Source organism: Charadrius vociferus, unplaced genomic scaffold, assembly GCF_000708025.1.
Source record: "Charadrius vociferus isolate BGI_N301 unplaced genomic scaffold, ASM70802v2 scaffold7, whole genome shotgun sequence".
NCBI lineage: Eukaryota > Metazoa > Chordata > Aves > Charadriiformes > Charadriidae > Charadrius > Charadrius vociferus.
Window position 1 is genome coordinate 3791232 of NW_009649308.1, and position 17042 is coordinate 3808273.

Consider the following 17042-nt stretch of genomic DNA (forward strand, 5'->3'; position numbering starts at 1 on the left):
CCTTTAGGGCATGCATTGTTTTTTTGAGGTAATTTTTTCCCATATCATTATTATTTTTATTGAATCAACTTTAGCTGTTTGCACTGGACTTTTGCTGATGCAATTGTATCAGAGTTCCTGAAGTGTCCCCCGGTGAAAGTAACTTTCCATTTCCAATGGGATTAGTACATAGTTGTGAATGAACCAGGAGGTCCAGAATAGATTTTCTTTTACTTTCTAGTCTCTTTCTTACCTGCGCTACTTCTCTCACAGTTCACATAGTCGTGATGAAGCCATCAAACCTTGGGTCTCTTTCTTTCCCCATCTGTAATGTGAGCAATATTACTTCTCTTCCTAGCAGATTGTAAAGTCTGGATGAACAGTATTTCAGGTAGCTCAACCTTTTTCCTTGCCATGGGGCTGAGTGCTGGGTTTGGAGGACTGACTATGCACAGGAATGTAAGCAGCTCCCCCCAGATATGCAACTTTCCTGTCCCTCGTGGTACCATTTCTCTTCCAGCCTCAGCCTCAGTGCACGTGCATGCTGTGGCAGTACCTGCTTCATTGCCAGGTCCAGTACGAGCCACAGGAGGAAAAAATGTGGGCTGGAAGGAATTCTGTGGACTAAATCTATCCCATGTGTTTTTTTTTTTATAACCTGCTTTTATAACATTGGCCACCAAATGTTTGAAAAAATATATGAAGGTCATTGGAAGAAAAGCCAATCAATTGCAGTGCAGCGCTGTAAGGCAGAGCAGGACCATGCTGTAGCCTATCACCTTGGAGATAAATGAGATCCCAATTATGTTTCTTTTTCCTAACTCTAGTGGCAACTGCTGTGCAGAAGCAGAATAAATATCCTACCCTAATTATCACCCTGCGACGGCAGTAACACCCGAGCCTTCATTTAGGTAACCTCTATCCAATTTGGTGCTTAACTAGCAGACCCTCTGTTTTCAGTGCTGAAAAGATGAGCAGAAAGGAGCTGGTTTGTTACAGTGATTGGTGAAAAGGCCATTTATGAGGAATCTGGTATGTGCTCAGCACATCTCCATAGACACCAGGGTGTGCTGGCCCCTGCCCACCACTCAGGTCAGCAAGATCTTTGCTTGGCCAGTGAATTCCTCACCCCAAGCCCAAATCAAGGAGCCTTTGATTGACCAGATCCTGGGGTGTCAGGGTGCAAACTTGGTGTGTAAGACAGAAAGCGCCAAGCATATGAAATCTGGAGAATATCTAAGGACACCAAGGGGAGACTAAAGATGGAGAGAAACGGGGCTGCTTTCCCTCCATCTCCTGCTAGCCGCGTTCTCAGTATGTTTACTCAATGCGTTGTTTATAGCAAGAGGAGGAGGATGCTGTGCAATTACAGTGAGGACGGATTTAACAACAAGGCAAATTCAATGTATCTCTGTTGCGGCAGGCTGCTGCGCTCATTTGCCCGTGAGCAGGTCTGCTTTCCCCTGCAGGTTCTGCATCCTGCAGCTCGCTGCATGATGGCTCTCTTCCCTGCATCCCTGTGTTCCCCTTGCTTTGCGCTTTGACGCCTGCCTGCAGGACAGTTTTTCTTAATTAATAAACCTAAGATTTGCCCTGTAATATGGTAAGAAAAGGGCAGGCTGGTACAACTTCAATTGCAAGCCTTTCAATTGCATGCCTTTCAAGACAACCTGTCAGCAGCAGACTGAGAAGTCCACGTGCACTGGGTTTGTTGCAGACTTGCCCTACCTGTGTGAGGTCAGACTCTGGTTCAAGGAATGCCATTTGTTCACCCTCTCCAAAACAGACGAGAAAGGAATTTCAGCTAAATACTCTGTATGGCACAGACTAATCTGTCTTGGCAATGGAGAACAGGAATTCATGAAGTTCCTGAGGAGGTAAGAATTGCTGGGAAGGGAACAGCCCTCCTTGAGCAACACAGAATGAGAAAAGCGGATAAGCTTCCTCTGGGCACAGGAGCCCATCTCAGCATCCCCGAGCTGAGGATGCTCAGAGCACCGCTGCTCTGTCTTAGTACAGGTACCCAGTGGAACTCTGTTCTGTTAACTCAAGCTTTTCTGGTACTATTCCTCTAATTATTGATTTAGGCTTAGTTATTTTGTATGTTGATTACTTTTTGTCTAAAAATGACCTCTGTTTTATATGGCAACTGACTTATTTTTATGTTCATCTCTTGTTCTCGTTGGACAGAGTGCTAGAGGCGATACTGATGCCAGGATCAGTATGTGTTAGAGGTCTGTCCTGAGCCTCCATTAGAAAGTGAGGCTGGATTTCAGGCAGCATTTTGAGTTGTGCTGGTCTGTGTCCGGACTGATCCTTTTCTCTATGGTCTAAGATCATCTTGCTCTCTCCTGAACTTGGGTACTGTACAATACTACTTTCTTTCAAGTCTGAATCCTTAAAAAGGATATTAGGGTGTATCTTGAAAAGGGCATCTGAATTCGGTATTACAGCATCTAATGCAGCCTGAAAACGAACCTCTGTGTGTGTGCAAAGAACCTTTATAAAAAGCACCTTTAAGTCTTGATAGGAAAGCTGGCTGCTTTGAGTTTCCCCCTCTTTGCCTTGGACAGTCCTCATCTCACACAGCTTCTTCAGTCTGCCCTAATGCTTAACCAACACACCAGCCACAGTCTGAAAAAGTGTTGCCTGTAGCAGACTTGGGCGAGATTTGGTGCAGAATAAGTTAAAGGCTAAACATCCTTCACTGATAGAAACGTTTTTGTGTGGTGATTTATTTTTTTTAATAGCTTCATCATTTCCATATACAATTCGAAAGAGTTACAAGGAAAAAATGTTGCCTCCCATTCCCACCAACTAACCGGAAAGAGCTGGGCCTGGAGAGAGACTCTTCCCTGGGATTGCAGGGCTGGGAGGCCAAAATGAGCTGTTAGTCGTGGCAGGGTAACACCTGCCCCTTGCAGCGGAGGTCCATGGGTGTAGTCAGTGACTGGTGCTGTCACTAAGGTTTAGTCAACAAACCCTGCTGGTGAAGCAGAAGGAGCAGGAGCCAGCTCCTGGGCTCAGCTGGGCTGGTTCGGCAGGGCTCACCGGCGCAGTCGGACATGCTTTTTATCACTAAAATCAGCTGTGTGTTCAGATCTGACTGTACGCTCTGCCTGTCGGCTGCCGAGGAATCGGTTGCTTGCACATAGCTCCTTTCCAGGCCAGAAACACACTTTGACTGGCACCGATAGCAAAAGAGCATTATTAAGCGTATTGAGCCTGAGTTCACAGATTTTATTTTAGAATAGTAACAGATGGCAAATGGTGGTGGTACAGCTGCCGGGACTGGGAGAGGATGGATGCTGGTTTGTCAGTTCAGTGGATGCTGGCAGTAATTCACATTTGTGTTTATTTGGGGCCTTTCCTGTTTCAGAGCACTTTACCAACCGGTTGATAAATAACGGGCTTGGAGTTAACGTGGGCTGGTAGCGCTCGTCTCTGTGCTTGTGTGCGTAAGGGCATCAGCCTGCACTCCTTACGCAGCCTGGATGGGAATTAGGCAGCTACTTAAAATCACATAGTAGCACTCAGCAGGGATTTCAGGCAGAAAAGGAGGGTAAACCGCTAGAATTCAGAGGGTGGCACAGGCAGTCAGGGTGTCAAGTGGGTGTTTGGGCACCGGGACGCTCTCCTACAGCTGTGAGAGGTTTTATTTAGTGTCTTCCCAAAGACCTGCCATCTCCCACGAGAAGCTGCCGCAGGGAATAGGTAGCCATCCGTCACGCTGTCCTTGCAGAGTGAGGCACCGCAGCCAGTGCCGTGCGGGCTCAGCTGGCACTGATGGAGGTGCCGAGGCTTCCTCTGGCTTGGTCACATTGGAGATCGGCCCCGGGGGCCTCCTGCCTCCACCAGTGGCTCTCCATCAGCCTTCTGGGATGTGCTGTGAAGGCAGGTGGTGTTTCCGAGCCCATCGTTACCCCAAGCGTTTGGAAGTGATACAGGGAGGAACGGAGTTTTTAAGTTGATTGGTTTGCTATCTCGTAGCCTTACTGCGGGCTGTGAGTTTGATGGATATGACAGTTAAATGACAGGACTGGGGCACGTAACCAGAAGGGGTACTTTTAGCATTTTTTTATATGTATTTTAGCCAGTTTGAGACTACCACTTACTCCTCCTCCATTACTAGCAGATCCAGTTGCCATAATTGCCTCCAGGAAAAAAATCACACTAACAAGATCTAAGTTTAGAAATCCAGAAGAATTGAAGCACCGTGGTTTTCCCTCATGCGAAGGGTCAGAACTTCAGGAAAACACAGGAAGAAGTCATTAAAAAGCACATAAATGAACAGAAAACGGTATTTTTTTAAAAAGTTGCAAACTGTTGGAGGTAGATAAAACTTCAACTTTACATAGTTCCCCCTTTCTTTATAATATCTTCAGACCATCTTTTTGGGAGGGTGTGCCTAAGCTGAGCGGGACATGTTAGGATTACTGTGGAGTAACAGGGGGAAGCATTCCAAACAGCATTTCTCTGGGATGGTTTAAAAATTTCTTTTTGTTTTTAAAATGCCTGGAACTTTGAAAATGGGGAAGTCACTCTGCACTGGTACCAAAAGAGGATGGACCCCTTCTTAAAGGTCCAGAAGAAGAGGTAATTAAACTCATTTTTATTCAGTCGAGAGTGAATATCCCGCCACCATCTGCGTCACACGTAAGGGAAAAATCACCTCCTTTACACTGTTTGCATGTAATGGTAACTGATATAAGGAAAGATAGGAAATCACCCGAGCAGGGCTGGTCTCTAATTTCCAGTGTATTTCCACAGACTTCTGAGCTCCGATATGATTTTGGATCTGGCCGGCCTTAGCCAAATGGAAGTTATGAATGTCTGGGGTGTAAACGCTGCAAATGATTGCCCTTCGCTGCAGCTGAAGGCATGGCTCAAATATGCATCTGACAGCAATACAATTGAAAGGTCATGACCTAAAAGTAACTCTAAAACCCAGTAATCCAGTCGTCCGCCTGGCAGTGTAGCAATTCCTTCAGCCAAAATAATATATGGCGCATAACAAAATATGTAATTGAAGTGCTTGGGAGCTGGTCCGTTCTACTTCGGTAGATACTGTGGGGTTTTTCTCCTCCTCCTGGAGGCAAGCCTTTCTCACCGGTCCAGAGGGGAAGGCAGCTTTCACGCAACCGTGGCGATATACCAATGAGATGGCTAACGAAGCTTGCGGTCATGATGCCGAAACGCCTGGTGACGGAAGGGCGCAGGAGGAGGCTGCGAGATGGCTTTGGGGACTGCCTCCAGCTCTACCTCGGCCTCGCTCGTGCATGGACGCAGGGCTGGCACAAGGCAGGGAGCAGCGCCAAGCGCCCACGGTTTTCCCGTAGGGAACGATGACCAGTGAACCAGGTAACGGGTGGTAGCCCAGAGCATACCGCTGTTCTCTGGCTTCACGATTGCGCTGAGAGATCTCGAAGGACTTCTGCCAGGAAAAAGTTAAATTGTTCTGGACATTTATGCTTTTGTCTAGGACCTTCATGGTGTCCTTAAATTGGATATTTCCATGTTTTGTAACCTTACATCCTAAGGATGCTGTGGGCTGGCAATACCTCCTGTCCTGATTGTTCATTACCCTCTGTATCGTTTTATGCAGCGCAGTCAGAATTTGAGACCAGCTGGCAGCCCAACTGCACTGCCTGTTTAACTGCAGGAAGCCACGCTTTATCCCCCTCTGAATCCTGATGGAGTAATGATAACAGATAATTGATTGAAGCCTTTTTCCTTTCTGTCTTTTTTTTTTTTTTTTAATTCCTATCTTTGAGCAGACTCCCTCAATGCACAAATAAAATCCACAATTAAAATTTGTGTATTAATGAACTAAAAGCAGATTATTTTTTTTTTCTTCCCTGTTGCCTGGGTCTCAGGGACAGTTTCTCTGATTTTTCACTTGTGCTCCCCTGTCAAACATTTTCAGTTGTCAAAATGGGTAAGTACACACTGGGCTGTTGTACAGGCGCGTCAGGGGCATCAGTGCTTATCAGAATGCTGAAAAGAGACAACAATTAACGGTCTGGGATTTCTCATGTGCCATTTTGTTGCTGCGTGTGCGGTGTTCATAGTGCCCTGGAAGCCAAGCGCTGGCGTGGAGCGGTGACATGGGCTCTCGTCCCTTATAGAAGGATGGCTCTTAATGCTCTTTGACGGTGCAAACACAGTCTTTCTCAGAGTGATCTTTTTGAGTTTGTGATGTAGGAAATGCTTCTCAGTGAGGGCTGCAGGATCAGGATCCCCCCAACGCCATGGTATTATTATCTAGATTACAGCGCTATACGATCAATATGATTGCATGTGCTCAATGGTATCTTTATATTGTAAAAAGAACAAAATTGGTCTGAAAGTGTTTTCTATGAACTGCCATTTAGTTTGCAGAACTGAGCATGCACTTCACGTCCGCAGACTGTAGGTTAGGGAAATACAAGCAAACGCACAGCGAGTGGCAGGTAAAAACAAACAAGAAAAGGAGGCTATCAAAGCTAATAAAGAGTTGTTGCGTGCTGAATAAAGCTTTTATGACTTTATCTTTTTGCTTGGGGCAAACAGTACATTTTGTTTCTGTTTTGCAGTGAGCATAAGCTTTGGAAGGTTAAATAGAGAGTATTAGGTTATGGTAAGTGGTCATCAGAGGCTTGCTTTACAGTCATGGCCTGTTAAATTGTTTACCGAACCTTATTATATCTCTGTGGGGCTGATGTGAGTCTTAATTCCAGTTTATCTCCCTGTAGACATGAGTCTGTTGACTTTTTCATAAAACCTAGAAGGGCAAACATAAAGTTTAAGACTTTTTATTGTAAGTCGTAAATAGTAAGGTGTCACCACAAACATACCAGTCGCTCCAGTAAACTTTTAGCATTGTGTCATTGTGTATCTTAGCACATTTTTCTCAACGTAGGTTTTCCTACCTGCTGTTCTTCTGGCTGCAGCTGGACAGACGCCGGGATCTGCTGTCACTGCTGGGGAGAGGTTGAGACAGCGGGGAGACTGGTCAGGCAGTGAGTCCCCATGGTACTCGTCCATCAGGCACATGGGTCAGCTTCTCACCTGCTGGGCTTGAGGCTGTTGTTTGGGGCTTTGTTTGCCCAAAATGCCGTGCTGGGCACCGGCTATTCGAGAGCAACTCAGCTGCCTGCAAGGTGGCTGGCAGGAAGGGGTAACCCCGACAGCAAAGCCCTCTTTCCTCCTCAGTTGGAGCTGGATTCTGCCAGGCCAGCAGAAGTTGGTCCACAAAACTGTCACTTTGCTTTGGTGCAACTCCTGTCACTCAGGACATTTCAATTTCAGCATTGGGTTTACAGATAACGGTGTTAACTTCAGGCTGCATTGGGCATTTATATCTTGATAACCTGAAGCAAACAGTTCTGTAATATTTCAGCAAGGAATGTGAGCGTAAGAGAGTTTTATATGGATAACAGAGAACGAGAGTTTTGGGTGCTTGCTTTGGACATTTTGACATGTAGAAAAATAGCCAATTTTCAGAAAAATATTTTACCTCCTTTCCCCCCCCCAGCCTTTTAACCCCAGTTCTAGGTTCAGAATACCTAAAATGCAGCCCGTGTGTCCTAAAGGACAGCCCAGAGCTGCTGTGTGGGAACAGCAGGGAGAGGTGAGGTCTCTGCAACCGCAGCTTGTGCAGCGGGGGATTTCCAACAGCCTCCTGAGGCAGGCAGGGCCAACGACCACTGTATTGCACAGCGATGCTCCGGTAATCTGTATAGAAGAATGATGTCCCTTTGTATGAAGTCAGGTGCTGTTCGGGCAGCCTGCCATTGAAGACCTTTACGTATGTTGGTTTATTGATTTGCAGAACTCGTTGCAGTATTTCCTCATTTCCTAGCACCAGGACTTGACAGTAAATCCTCAGATAACCTGTGTTGTTGGATAATTCAGGCAAAATGAAAGGCAGGGCCAGGGAACTGCTGGAATACAGGAGCAGGCTGTTGGAGTGAGCAAACACAGGACCATAGGACTACGGGAGGGAGGAGGGTAGCTCAAAGGCAGGAGTTCCAGGGCAGAAAATGTTCTGGGATAAATTCCCTTTTATATTACTCACACGTGCTTTTAATCTGCTCTGCTTGCTGCTGGGCTTCAGGTTGGGTTTATTTTCCCCCCAAAAATTTGTGGATTACACTGTGAACAGTGTATCATACCTCTATAATCTATAGCTTTGTGTTGGACCTCTGTAATGTAAAAAAACCCTTAAAGTGTCTCTGAAAAGGTGGCCAAGACTGTGTTACTGGTATGCTTGTGACAGACTCGCCTTTCTCCACAATTTGTGCTTCTTCATGTAGGACTCCATCACTGGGGGAGAGAGCACAGTGGCACACAAACCAATTTATACTAAGTAGAAGTTAAAAATGGGATGGAAAATGTGAAAGCTAATAAGGAAATATAGTCACAAGCCAACAAAAAGATACATCTGAAAATAGTGTCACAGAAGCAGATAACTTTAAATTTGAGATAAAGTCCTGCTGGTATTATTTATGGGCAGGGCTCCTTTGTTTTATAGTGGAAAAATGGAAAAAAAAAAAAAAAACAGTAGTGATGATCATTGGCAGGAGACTGGTCTTTACCTTCCCTAAAAGCTGCACGTTAGATGGCTTCCCATTCTGCAATATTTTTGGGAGTGAGGGTCCGATCTCATCCTACAGAGGACAAGGAAATGAGCCTTTGGCCACAGGGCTCAGGACACGGTGGTCTTACAGCAAACCAATGGTTGCGAGGCTGAAGCAATGTTTAACTCAAATTACTCTTATTTTAATAATTAGCCAGCAGCCCGTTTCCATACTTTGAAGGGTGTGTTTGGAGGCATGCAATCTTCTTTTCAGTACTCAGTCGTTAAAAACACACTGATTTTCAGGACTGCCTGGCAAGTGGCTATTATACGGGTCTGACCTTCACCTTCATCTCACCAGAAGAAAAATAGGAAGTTGACCACATTGCCAAATAAAATGGAAGATGGGTTTGTTTTCTGTGAAATAGTGCTGAGTGAACCTTTCTGACCTTGTTTTCAGGGACCCGACACCCTGCTGGGGTGATAGCCCTTCTAGCTGATAGGAGAGCCGAGACTGCAAGGTGAAAGCACAGAGCAGAGGATGGCAGGTTTGCTTTCCAAGTAAAGGAGGAGATTATTAATTCTTGTCTTGATAAAACAGTCTCATTTTCTCCCTGCTGGAGCAACATGCAATGAAGTGGTGTCAAAATAATGCACACAATAGTCTGCTCTTGGATTGAATCCAAGCTACTAAGTCCATCCTGGGAATATTATTTTTATAGATTTTTTTCTCCTCAATATTTTTACTTCCTCCCAGCTATCCAAGTTAGTGAAGAAAGACTGATGGAGACTGCTCATTTCTCCCAGCAGCTGGCAGGGATGTGAGGCTAATCATTTTCCTTATGATTTTGCTAAGCTTTGGATTAAATCCGCTGATGTGCTGTCTTAAGTAGGGAATATCCAGCTTTGTTCTGCTTTGCCTGATTCAGAACTCGGTGGTGAATGTGGCTGTCTTTCATCCCCAGCAAATGCAGAGGCTTGCTCTCCGACTGCCTGTGTATATAAATGTATATCCAAGTGGGACAGGTCCAGTGAAGAGGAAGGGTTGTGGTCACGTCAGTGGAGTCTGTCTCCAGCATCCTCTGGAAGTCTCCTAAATCAGTTTGCTGATACCTCTCTATCTTGCTGTCTTGAAAATTGTTTTGGAAAATCTTTCCAAAAAGAAATTCTGGTGCTGGGGACACATTTTGCTTTTTGTTGAAGTGACATATTTTTGACAGAATGAATAAACGTTTTGCTGCAGAAGAGCATTCCCTCTCTGGGGTGCTTGTGCGAGTGCTAAGCCTGACCACAGGTGGTTCTGCCCTTGACAGCAGGCATAAATAGAGTTACTTATATGGGGACCAGGATCAGTGACTGCACTTTAAAAAGCTCTATGTAAGATATTAAATCAGCAAAAAAGCAGCACCGAGGCACAACAGCCACAGAAGTTGTATGCTGTGGTAAACCTGTGTATGTGAAGTATCTCTCTCGAAAGATTTCAGCACTTCACATGACCTCTGCTAATATTTATTTTAAAATGACGCTTTGTGTCAGCTGTCTCAGCTCCACACTGCCGTGGGCTATTCTCAAGTCTGGACTGTTTTCCAGTCAGCGTGAAGTCGGCTCTGCTGCCTGATATGAACTGTTGACTTGTCCTGATAGTTTTTGTTGGCAACAAACATAGCAATAAGCCAACTGCAATGGCAATGCGGCCATGATTTCTGCCAGCCCTGGGGTGTATTTTCCAAATACTGAAGCCAGTGACCCAGCTGAACTGAGATCTGAGATTTCTTTCATGGATACTACAGAAGAAGACCTCTTTTTAGTGTTATTTTCATATAATCTTGTAGACAGCAGGATATGAGGATTTGAAGAGAAGTTGCAGGTGTGATCAGCGGGCTGGGATGTTGCCTGCAACACATAGGGGCATAGGTGTTAACACCTTAAATGTGTTAAACATAGCCTCTACTGCTACTCTAGTGATATTTTCCTTCCTGCCACTGCAGATATACCTGCAGATAGTAGAGGTAGGAAAAAACCCTACTTTTTCTAGTGTGCTGTCCTCTAACTGCAATGTTACACCAGTTCCCAAAAGACCTCAAGGTCCCTTTCTTAATATACTCCTCTGCTCTGACTGGCAAACTGAACAGAAAGGCTTTTTGCCTACCGAAAAATACACCAGACTCATAAAACGAGCAGTAGCTGCTGTTAGGAAGTCACTGGTTGCCCGTGTCGTTGGAGGCCGCTCCACACCGTGGAGTTGACAGTTGTTGTCCCACGCAAAGTGCCATTTGCAATCCAGCAAGGCTTAAATTATTTCATATTTGCACAGACTCTCAACTCTCTTTGTTTTAGAGCCTAAATGGACAACCTGCAGTACATACTCTGCTGAGATGGCTGACAGCAGCTTATTAATCATATTCCCTGCCCAGACCCAGACAGTGTAGGAGTGATTGACCTTCCGTATTGCTTTGGACAACTTTAATATTAAAGGAACAGGAAAACATACCAAATAAGATAAGCAAAAAAAGGCTGGCTGCATCACGGCTTCTGGAAGAACACACACTCCTTAGCATGAACACTGCAGAAATTCTGGTGAAAATATACCTGTTCATGTGCAAAAGAGCAAAAAAGACCTTTTCCGTGCAACTGCTGTCAGTGCAGTGCATAAAACACTGAACACCACTGCCCCAGTTCTTTGCCCCACGATGGACAGAGCTTATGTGAAGTGTCACTATGTGATGTTATAGAAAGTATTGTGTCCTATATAGTATTTAAGGGAATGAAGTTCTCCGCAGGACAGCGAATGCAAGATGGCTGTCTGGTGACTACAGTCGTGCTGGCAGATTAACAAGGAGAGCAAGATCCTTCTCTTCTACATAACTTAGAGGAACGCAGGAACCTAACCCACAGCTATAGCTGAGTTAAGGGTAGCGCTTCCAGTTTAGAAATTTCTAAAGGAGGAGTACGCAGGTTAATCGTTGCGGTCACTAGCAGAGCAAAGTCTTATTTTCTAGGGTTTCAAATTCCAAATGGAGGGTAGAGTGAAGCCCGTGAGAAGAGTTAGGCCTAAAGAGGAGTTGTGAGTTGCAAGTTGTCTATCTGGACCTACGCTAACCTCTCACGGTCTCTTCTCCTTTTTTGTAGGCAACATCTTTGTCGTCAGTTTGTCTGTTGCAGACCTTGTAGTTGCAGTTTATCCGTACCCTCTGATCTTGAGTGCCATTTTCCATAATGGATGGACCATGGGAAACATTCACTGCCAGATAAGTGGGTTCCTGATGGGCTTAAGTGTCATCGGGTCTATTTTCAATATCACGGCAATCGCAATCAACCGCTACTGCTACATCTGCCACAGCCTTCGGTATGATAAGCTCTTCAACCTGAAGAACACCTGCTGCTATCTCTGCCTGACCTGGATACTCACAGTGGTGGCAATTGTGCCAAACTTCTTCGTTGGCTCCTTGCAGTATGACCCCCGGATTTACTCCTGCACCTTTGCCCAAACGGTGAGTACGTCATACACCATCACAGTGGTGGTGGTTCACTTCATTGTCCCACTGTCCATTGTGACGTTTTGCTACCTACGGATCTGGATTTTGGTGATTCAAGTCAAACACCGTGTGAGACAAGACTGCAAGCAGAAACTCAGAGCAGCTGACATCCGGAATTTCTTGACTATGTTTGTGGTTTTTGTCCTTTTTGCTGTTTGCTGGGGACCGTTAAACTTTATTGGCCTTGCTGTTTCAATTAATCCTTCAAAAGTGCAGCCGCACATTCCAGAATGGCTTTTCGTCCTGAGCTATTTTATGGCCTATTTTAACAGCTGCCTCAATGCTGTGATCTATGGGCTTCTTAACCAGAATTTCCGGAAGGAGTACAAAAGGATACTGCTGACGCTCCGGACTCCCAGATTGCTCTTCATCGATGTGTCCAAGGGTGGGACAGAAGGGATGAAAAGCAAGCCATCCCCAGCCGTGACAAACAACAACAACCAAGCTGAAATACACTTATGAGTCAGAACAGTACGATTTATGCTGGATTACAGTTGTGTATATATAATATATAAGAGCCTTTCTATGTGTGCAATTCACAGCTGGTATTGCTGGGCCCCTCATGCAAGACAGGAGGCTGCTGCCTTTCATGCTTAGCTAATTGCTGCGACATCGAGGCTTTGAGTAAGGATTTTCAGAATGGAAATGACTGATTTTTTTATTTTATTTTTTTTTTAACTTTCACCATGTGCCTAATTAATCGGTTTGGTTGCTTTTGCCACAAGCATGCCAATACCCTTGAAAAGGGAAGCGTCCAGAGTGCATGGAGAAATGCAGTTGTGCATGAAATGCAACCTTCAAGAGCCAGCAAAATTGCCATGTATTATAAACAAACCTTTCTCCCCTCCCTCTGAAGGCTATTTTTTAGCATTAATATAATACAAACTATAGCAAACAAAGTGTAAACTGCATGACTCTACTTTTTCAGTTAGGTAAGAGTATTAGCCAGCAGGCATACATATGGGCATGATGACTTCCACTGTGTGTGCCTTCGTTTTCTCTTTTCTTTTCTCTTAAGGTTTAGAAGCTAGCCTGGGCTAGATGTGAGGCAGTCAAAAGCCAGACCTAGTGAGGGTCTGGTGTACTCATTTTAATTGAATATCTACAGATATTAAGTACGCTTGCACTCTCCTTCCCAGGCCATGAGTAGGAGTATAACATGTGACATAATCTAATTGCAGGAAGATACTTGGAGCCTGATTCTAATTTAGGCAGTATCCTGTCATGGCCAGCATTCTTTCCAAACATCTCTCAGAAGTCCCTGCTACATGAACATCACAAAAAAGATGAACATAGCAGAGTCACATCTGTTTAATGCAGACGCTGGCTTTTAAGTTCCAGTAATAGTTACAGTTGCAGACAAAGGGAGAAGGGGAAAGAAGTGTTTGTTCCAAACATCTCTCCTTTTGCCCACCACATAACGTGAGTTTGATGGGGGAGTAAAAAAAAAAAGCGGAGAACTTTTGCCTTTTATTCATGTGCAAAGCTGTAATTAATTCATGGAGCTGGGAGAGGAAAACTACTTAAGTATATTCACACATCATTTCTCAGTTAAAGCCTGAACTCTGCCATCTTTGTCATTGGAAACAATGTCCTGCAGTGCTGGGAAGACCAGTAATTAGAAGCAAGCACATGGGCAAAGATAAAGCTGTTTCTTTAATGGAGTGTGAGAGCGGTGATGGCAGCTGTCTGTAAATACGACTCCTTTTTTTCCTTAGCTTCATTGCGAATTAATTTCCTTATGGTTTTAAATGTGTGCCTCCTGTTTTGAAACAGTCCCACAAAATCAACAGGTAAAACTCTCCTGCTGCAACTCTATCTTCAAGCTAGCAAACCTGGCTTGATGCCGGTGTACTGGGAGGCACGGCGGGAGCTGTGTGATGGAGAGGAACAGGTCTGAGCCCCATGGGTCTAATGAGGACAGCAGTCAGCCCGGCTCCTGGTCAAAGAGTGCAGTCTTCTCTCTTCGATCATCATCAACGCAGGACTAGTTCCCAGGGCCGAACCCTGAAACACAGAACCAGACTTTGCAATAGCGTGCAGGTGCCTAGGGATGGAGGTATGTAGGATGTACAAAAAACCCGAGCAGGCTAAGTGCCTAATCCTTAGTGAAGTTAACAAGCCATTTGAGCATTGCTTTTGGAAAGCAACTTGTTGCTGAATGTCCCTTCCGCTGATTTTTTGGGAGGAAGAAGAGTTGAGAGAAATTAAGCCCCTTTATGATGTGGCCCAAGAAACATTGCATGGGGGATTGCTTCAGTGAGGACTGCGGTGTGCGTGCTGCCACGTGGCGAAGGTTGCTGCCATGCAAGCGGGGGGGTGTCTCTGCATTTTTAGGGCACCCTGGCACTTCATGAAGTTTCAGACTTGAACATCTCAGCCACTTCAGATGATTATTGTTTTAAAATGCACCGCAGCCAGCCTCCCATAATAGGAATCAAACTGAGTTCTGTTTTGGCCTCTTCATCTGCCTGAGCATGGCCAAATAAAGGTATCTTGACCCTCAGAAATAATGTGGTCCGTTTGCCTTCCAGCTAAACCAGTCTGGATGAATTCACACCATTCCATGCAAACAAAATCATTTTGAGTCAAACTTGGATAAGAAAAGCACTGAGGAATCCACAACTGCAGGGACTGTTTGTCCCATCACGCCAAGGAGATGTCCCGTGTTCTGTGACTAGTCTTCAAAGTCGTTTGCAATTAGCCATAACAGTGTTAGCGAGAATCACATTAGCAAATAATTTTAAGCATCCAGTGCCAAGCCAAATATACTCCTTTAAGACAATCATGAAGAATCTTGGACAGGTTTGCCAAATATCTGCAATACCCCACAACTGGGGTTTCATCTTATGGATCGTTGCCTTTTTAACTGAAAGTTCAGTGAAGGCAATGTGGTATTATTTTTCTTTAAGCTTGTATTTGCACTATTTCTTATTCAGGCTCCAAAGTAACAGCCAGCGAGCATTTGAACCAAACCAAGTAAGCCAAAGAGGTCCCAAAATAGGCAAGCTGTGCGAGTCTCTGCTAGCACCTGGTAGGAAGGGGAGCAGCAGGAGCATGATAGAGCATCTCCCCATGACTTGCAGCGTGTCACTGCTGAGCCAAACTATGCAAAGTGACGGGGGAATCTGCTCATCTTCTGCTGTAGGGTCTGAGCCCGACTCCTGTCTGGGTCTTTGCAGGGGACAGGCTAAGTACCTGCTGTGTGGGGTGGCTCCTGAGCAGCTCCCTGCCCGTGGAGACCCTGCCACCACCCCGCAGGGTGGGGATGGGTGTGCAATGGGCACCATCCATCTAACAGCACAGAGAGCTTGCCCTGGCACGACGCGTTCAGAAGTGCTTTGGGTGTCGCAGTATAAGTGAGGGCTGCCCAAGAATAAGCCTCAAGCTGGGGTGATTCAGCCGCCACGCTTGGAGTCCTGAGCTTAGTCCTGCTGGAGCTGAGGTTTGCAATATGAAACATGAAAAGCAGGGAACGTGGCTTCAAACAGCAAACACTGTGCCGTTTGCTAGCACTTTGATACAGAGGCAGTGCTTAGGATAGGATAGATTTTTATACTGACTTGTTTTAAGACTACCCGAGCAGCTCCTTATTTTTATGTTAGGAAATGGTTAACAGGGTACAGAGAGTTTATTTTGTTAAGATTTGTTTACAGAAAAAAGGAAGTGTGTCTTAAACTTGGAATCCTGAGTAGGGTCAGAGTTTCCGTGTAGGAATCTAGCTTTAATCCAAATTTGAGCTTTCAAGGAGATCCCACAGCTTAAACCACGCTCTGCCAGTTCCACCTGTTGCATATCTGGCCTTAAGTCTCAGAAATACCACTGAGATCTCCTATAAACTGGTTTTAAATCGCCTGCTCTGGATTTGACCTGGTGGTGTTGAATACCTATTCTAGCCCCAAACTCTAAAATCGTTGCACTGGACATAAACTTACGGAGAAGCAGTATTGCCATGAAGGAAGATGAATTTCTTGCCACAAAGAAATACTTTTGGATGTTGCTACTGAATGTTGTTTAATCTATTTAAGAAGAATGTAACCAATATATTTATAGATAAATATATCTTGCATATTCTGTTTCAATTTTATCATTTGATTAAGAATCTTCTGGTATACTTCCCTATTGTTACTTTTGTTCATAAAGTGGATTCATTCCCTTTACCTGTTAAAACTGTAATAAATCTGCCATTGGACTGCTTATTGATTTTTTTTTTCTACTTACAGTTATTTTTTTAATAAATATTTGGAACAATAGCTTGGGTTTTGTTGAATCCCAGAAAGCAGAGTGAATTGAGAAATATAATTGAGTTCAGGCATACCTCAGCTGCGCAGTGCAGACCTGGAAGAGGATGACCCAGTGCACCTGGGACATAGAATCATAGAATGGTTTGGGTTGGAAGGGACCTTAAAGATCATCTAGTTCCAACCCCCCTGCCATGGGCAGGGACACCTTCCACTAGACCAGGTTGCTCAAAGTCGCACCCAACCTGGCCTTGAACACCTCCTTGGATCCATGTGTTTTTCTTCCACCTGCCTGTGAACCAACTGCCTGATACACTACAGCCGTTCTCATCAGGGAAGAAACGTTCTCCATGCTGCCGTTGGTCTCATCGCTGTGTGTCCCTTCAAGGCCCTTCGCCTTTCTTGTGTCTATGTCTATCCATTGGGTGCTATGGAAGCAAAGACTGTGCCACATCCGTTTCCTTGCCCTACAAACTGGGTTGCAGCTGGGAAGGAAAACACAGCCAAGATGTGAATGGGAGGGTGTGAATGGGAGCCGCGGTGGTCTCAAGTCAGGGCATGAGGTGTCATTTGGGTTGTAGGGGAGGGTTGGGGACAGAGAGTGTCCCCCTGGGCTGGAGGCACGGTGAGGGCTACCACACACTCGCTCTCCATTGAGGAGCTTTGTGAGGATGAGGACTGCTGTTTTTCTTTATTTTTTTTCCCACTTCTATTTTCGAGCAGATT

General features: G+C 45.1%; 1 protein-coding gene across 1 annotated transcript; it reads left to right on the forward strand.

Moving 5' to 3' along the window:
* Positions 1-5163: 5163 nt before the first annotated feature.
* Positions 5164-12739, forward strand: GPR50 (G protein-coupled receptor 50). The gene is made up of 2 exons (XM_009889322.1): positions 5164-5314; positions 11669-12739. Exons 1-2 carry the CDS (start codon positions 5164-5166, stop codon positions 12535-12537), a joined length of 1020 nt encoding a protein of 339 aa, XP_009887624.1. The 3' UTR covers positions 12538-12739.
* Positions 12740-17042: the final 4303 nt, after the last annotated feature.

Coding starts and splice junctions, on each gene's coding strand:
- GPR50 (XM_009889322.1), top strand. CDS start 5,164: ATGATGCCGAAACGCCTGGTGACGGAAGGGCGCAGGAGGAGGCTGCGA. Junction 5,315..11,668: donor CAAGCGCCCACGGTTTTCCC/GTAGGGAACGAT, acceptor CCTTTTTTGTAG/GCAACATCTTTGTCGTCAGT.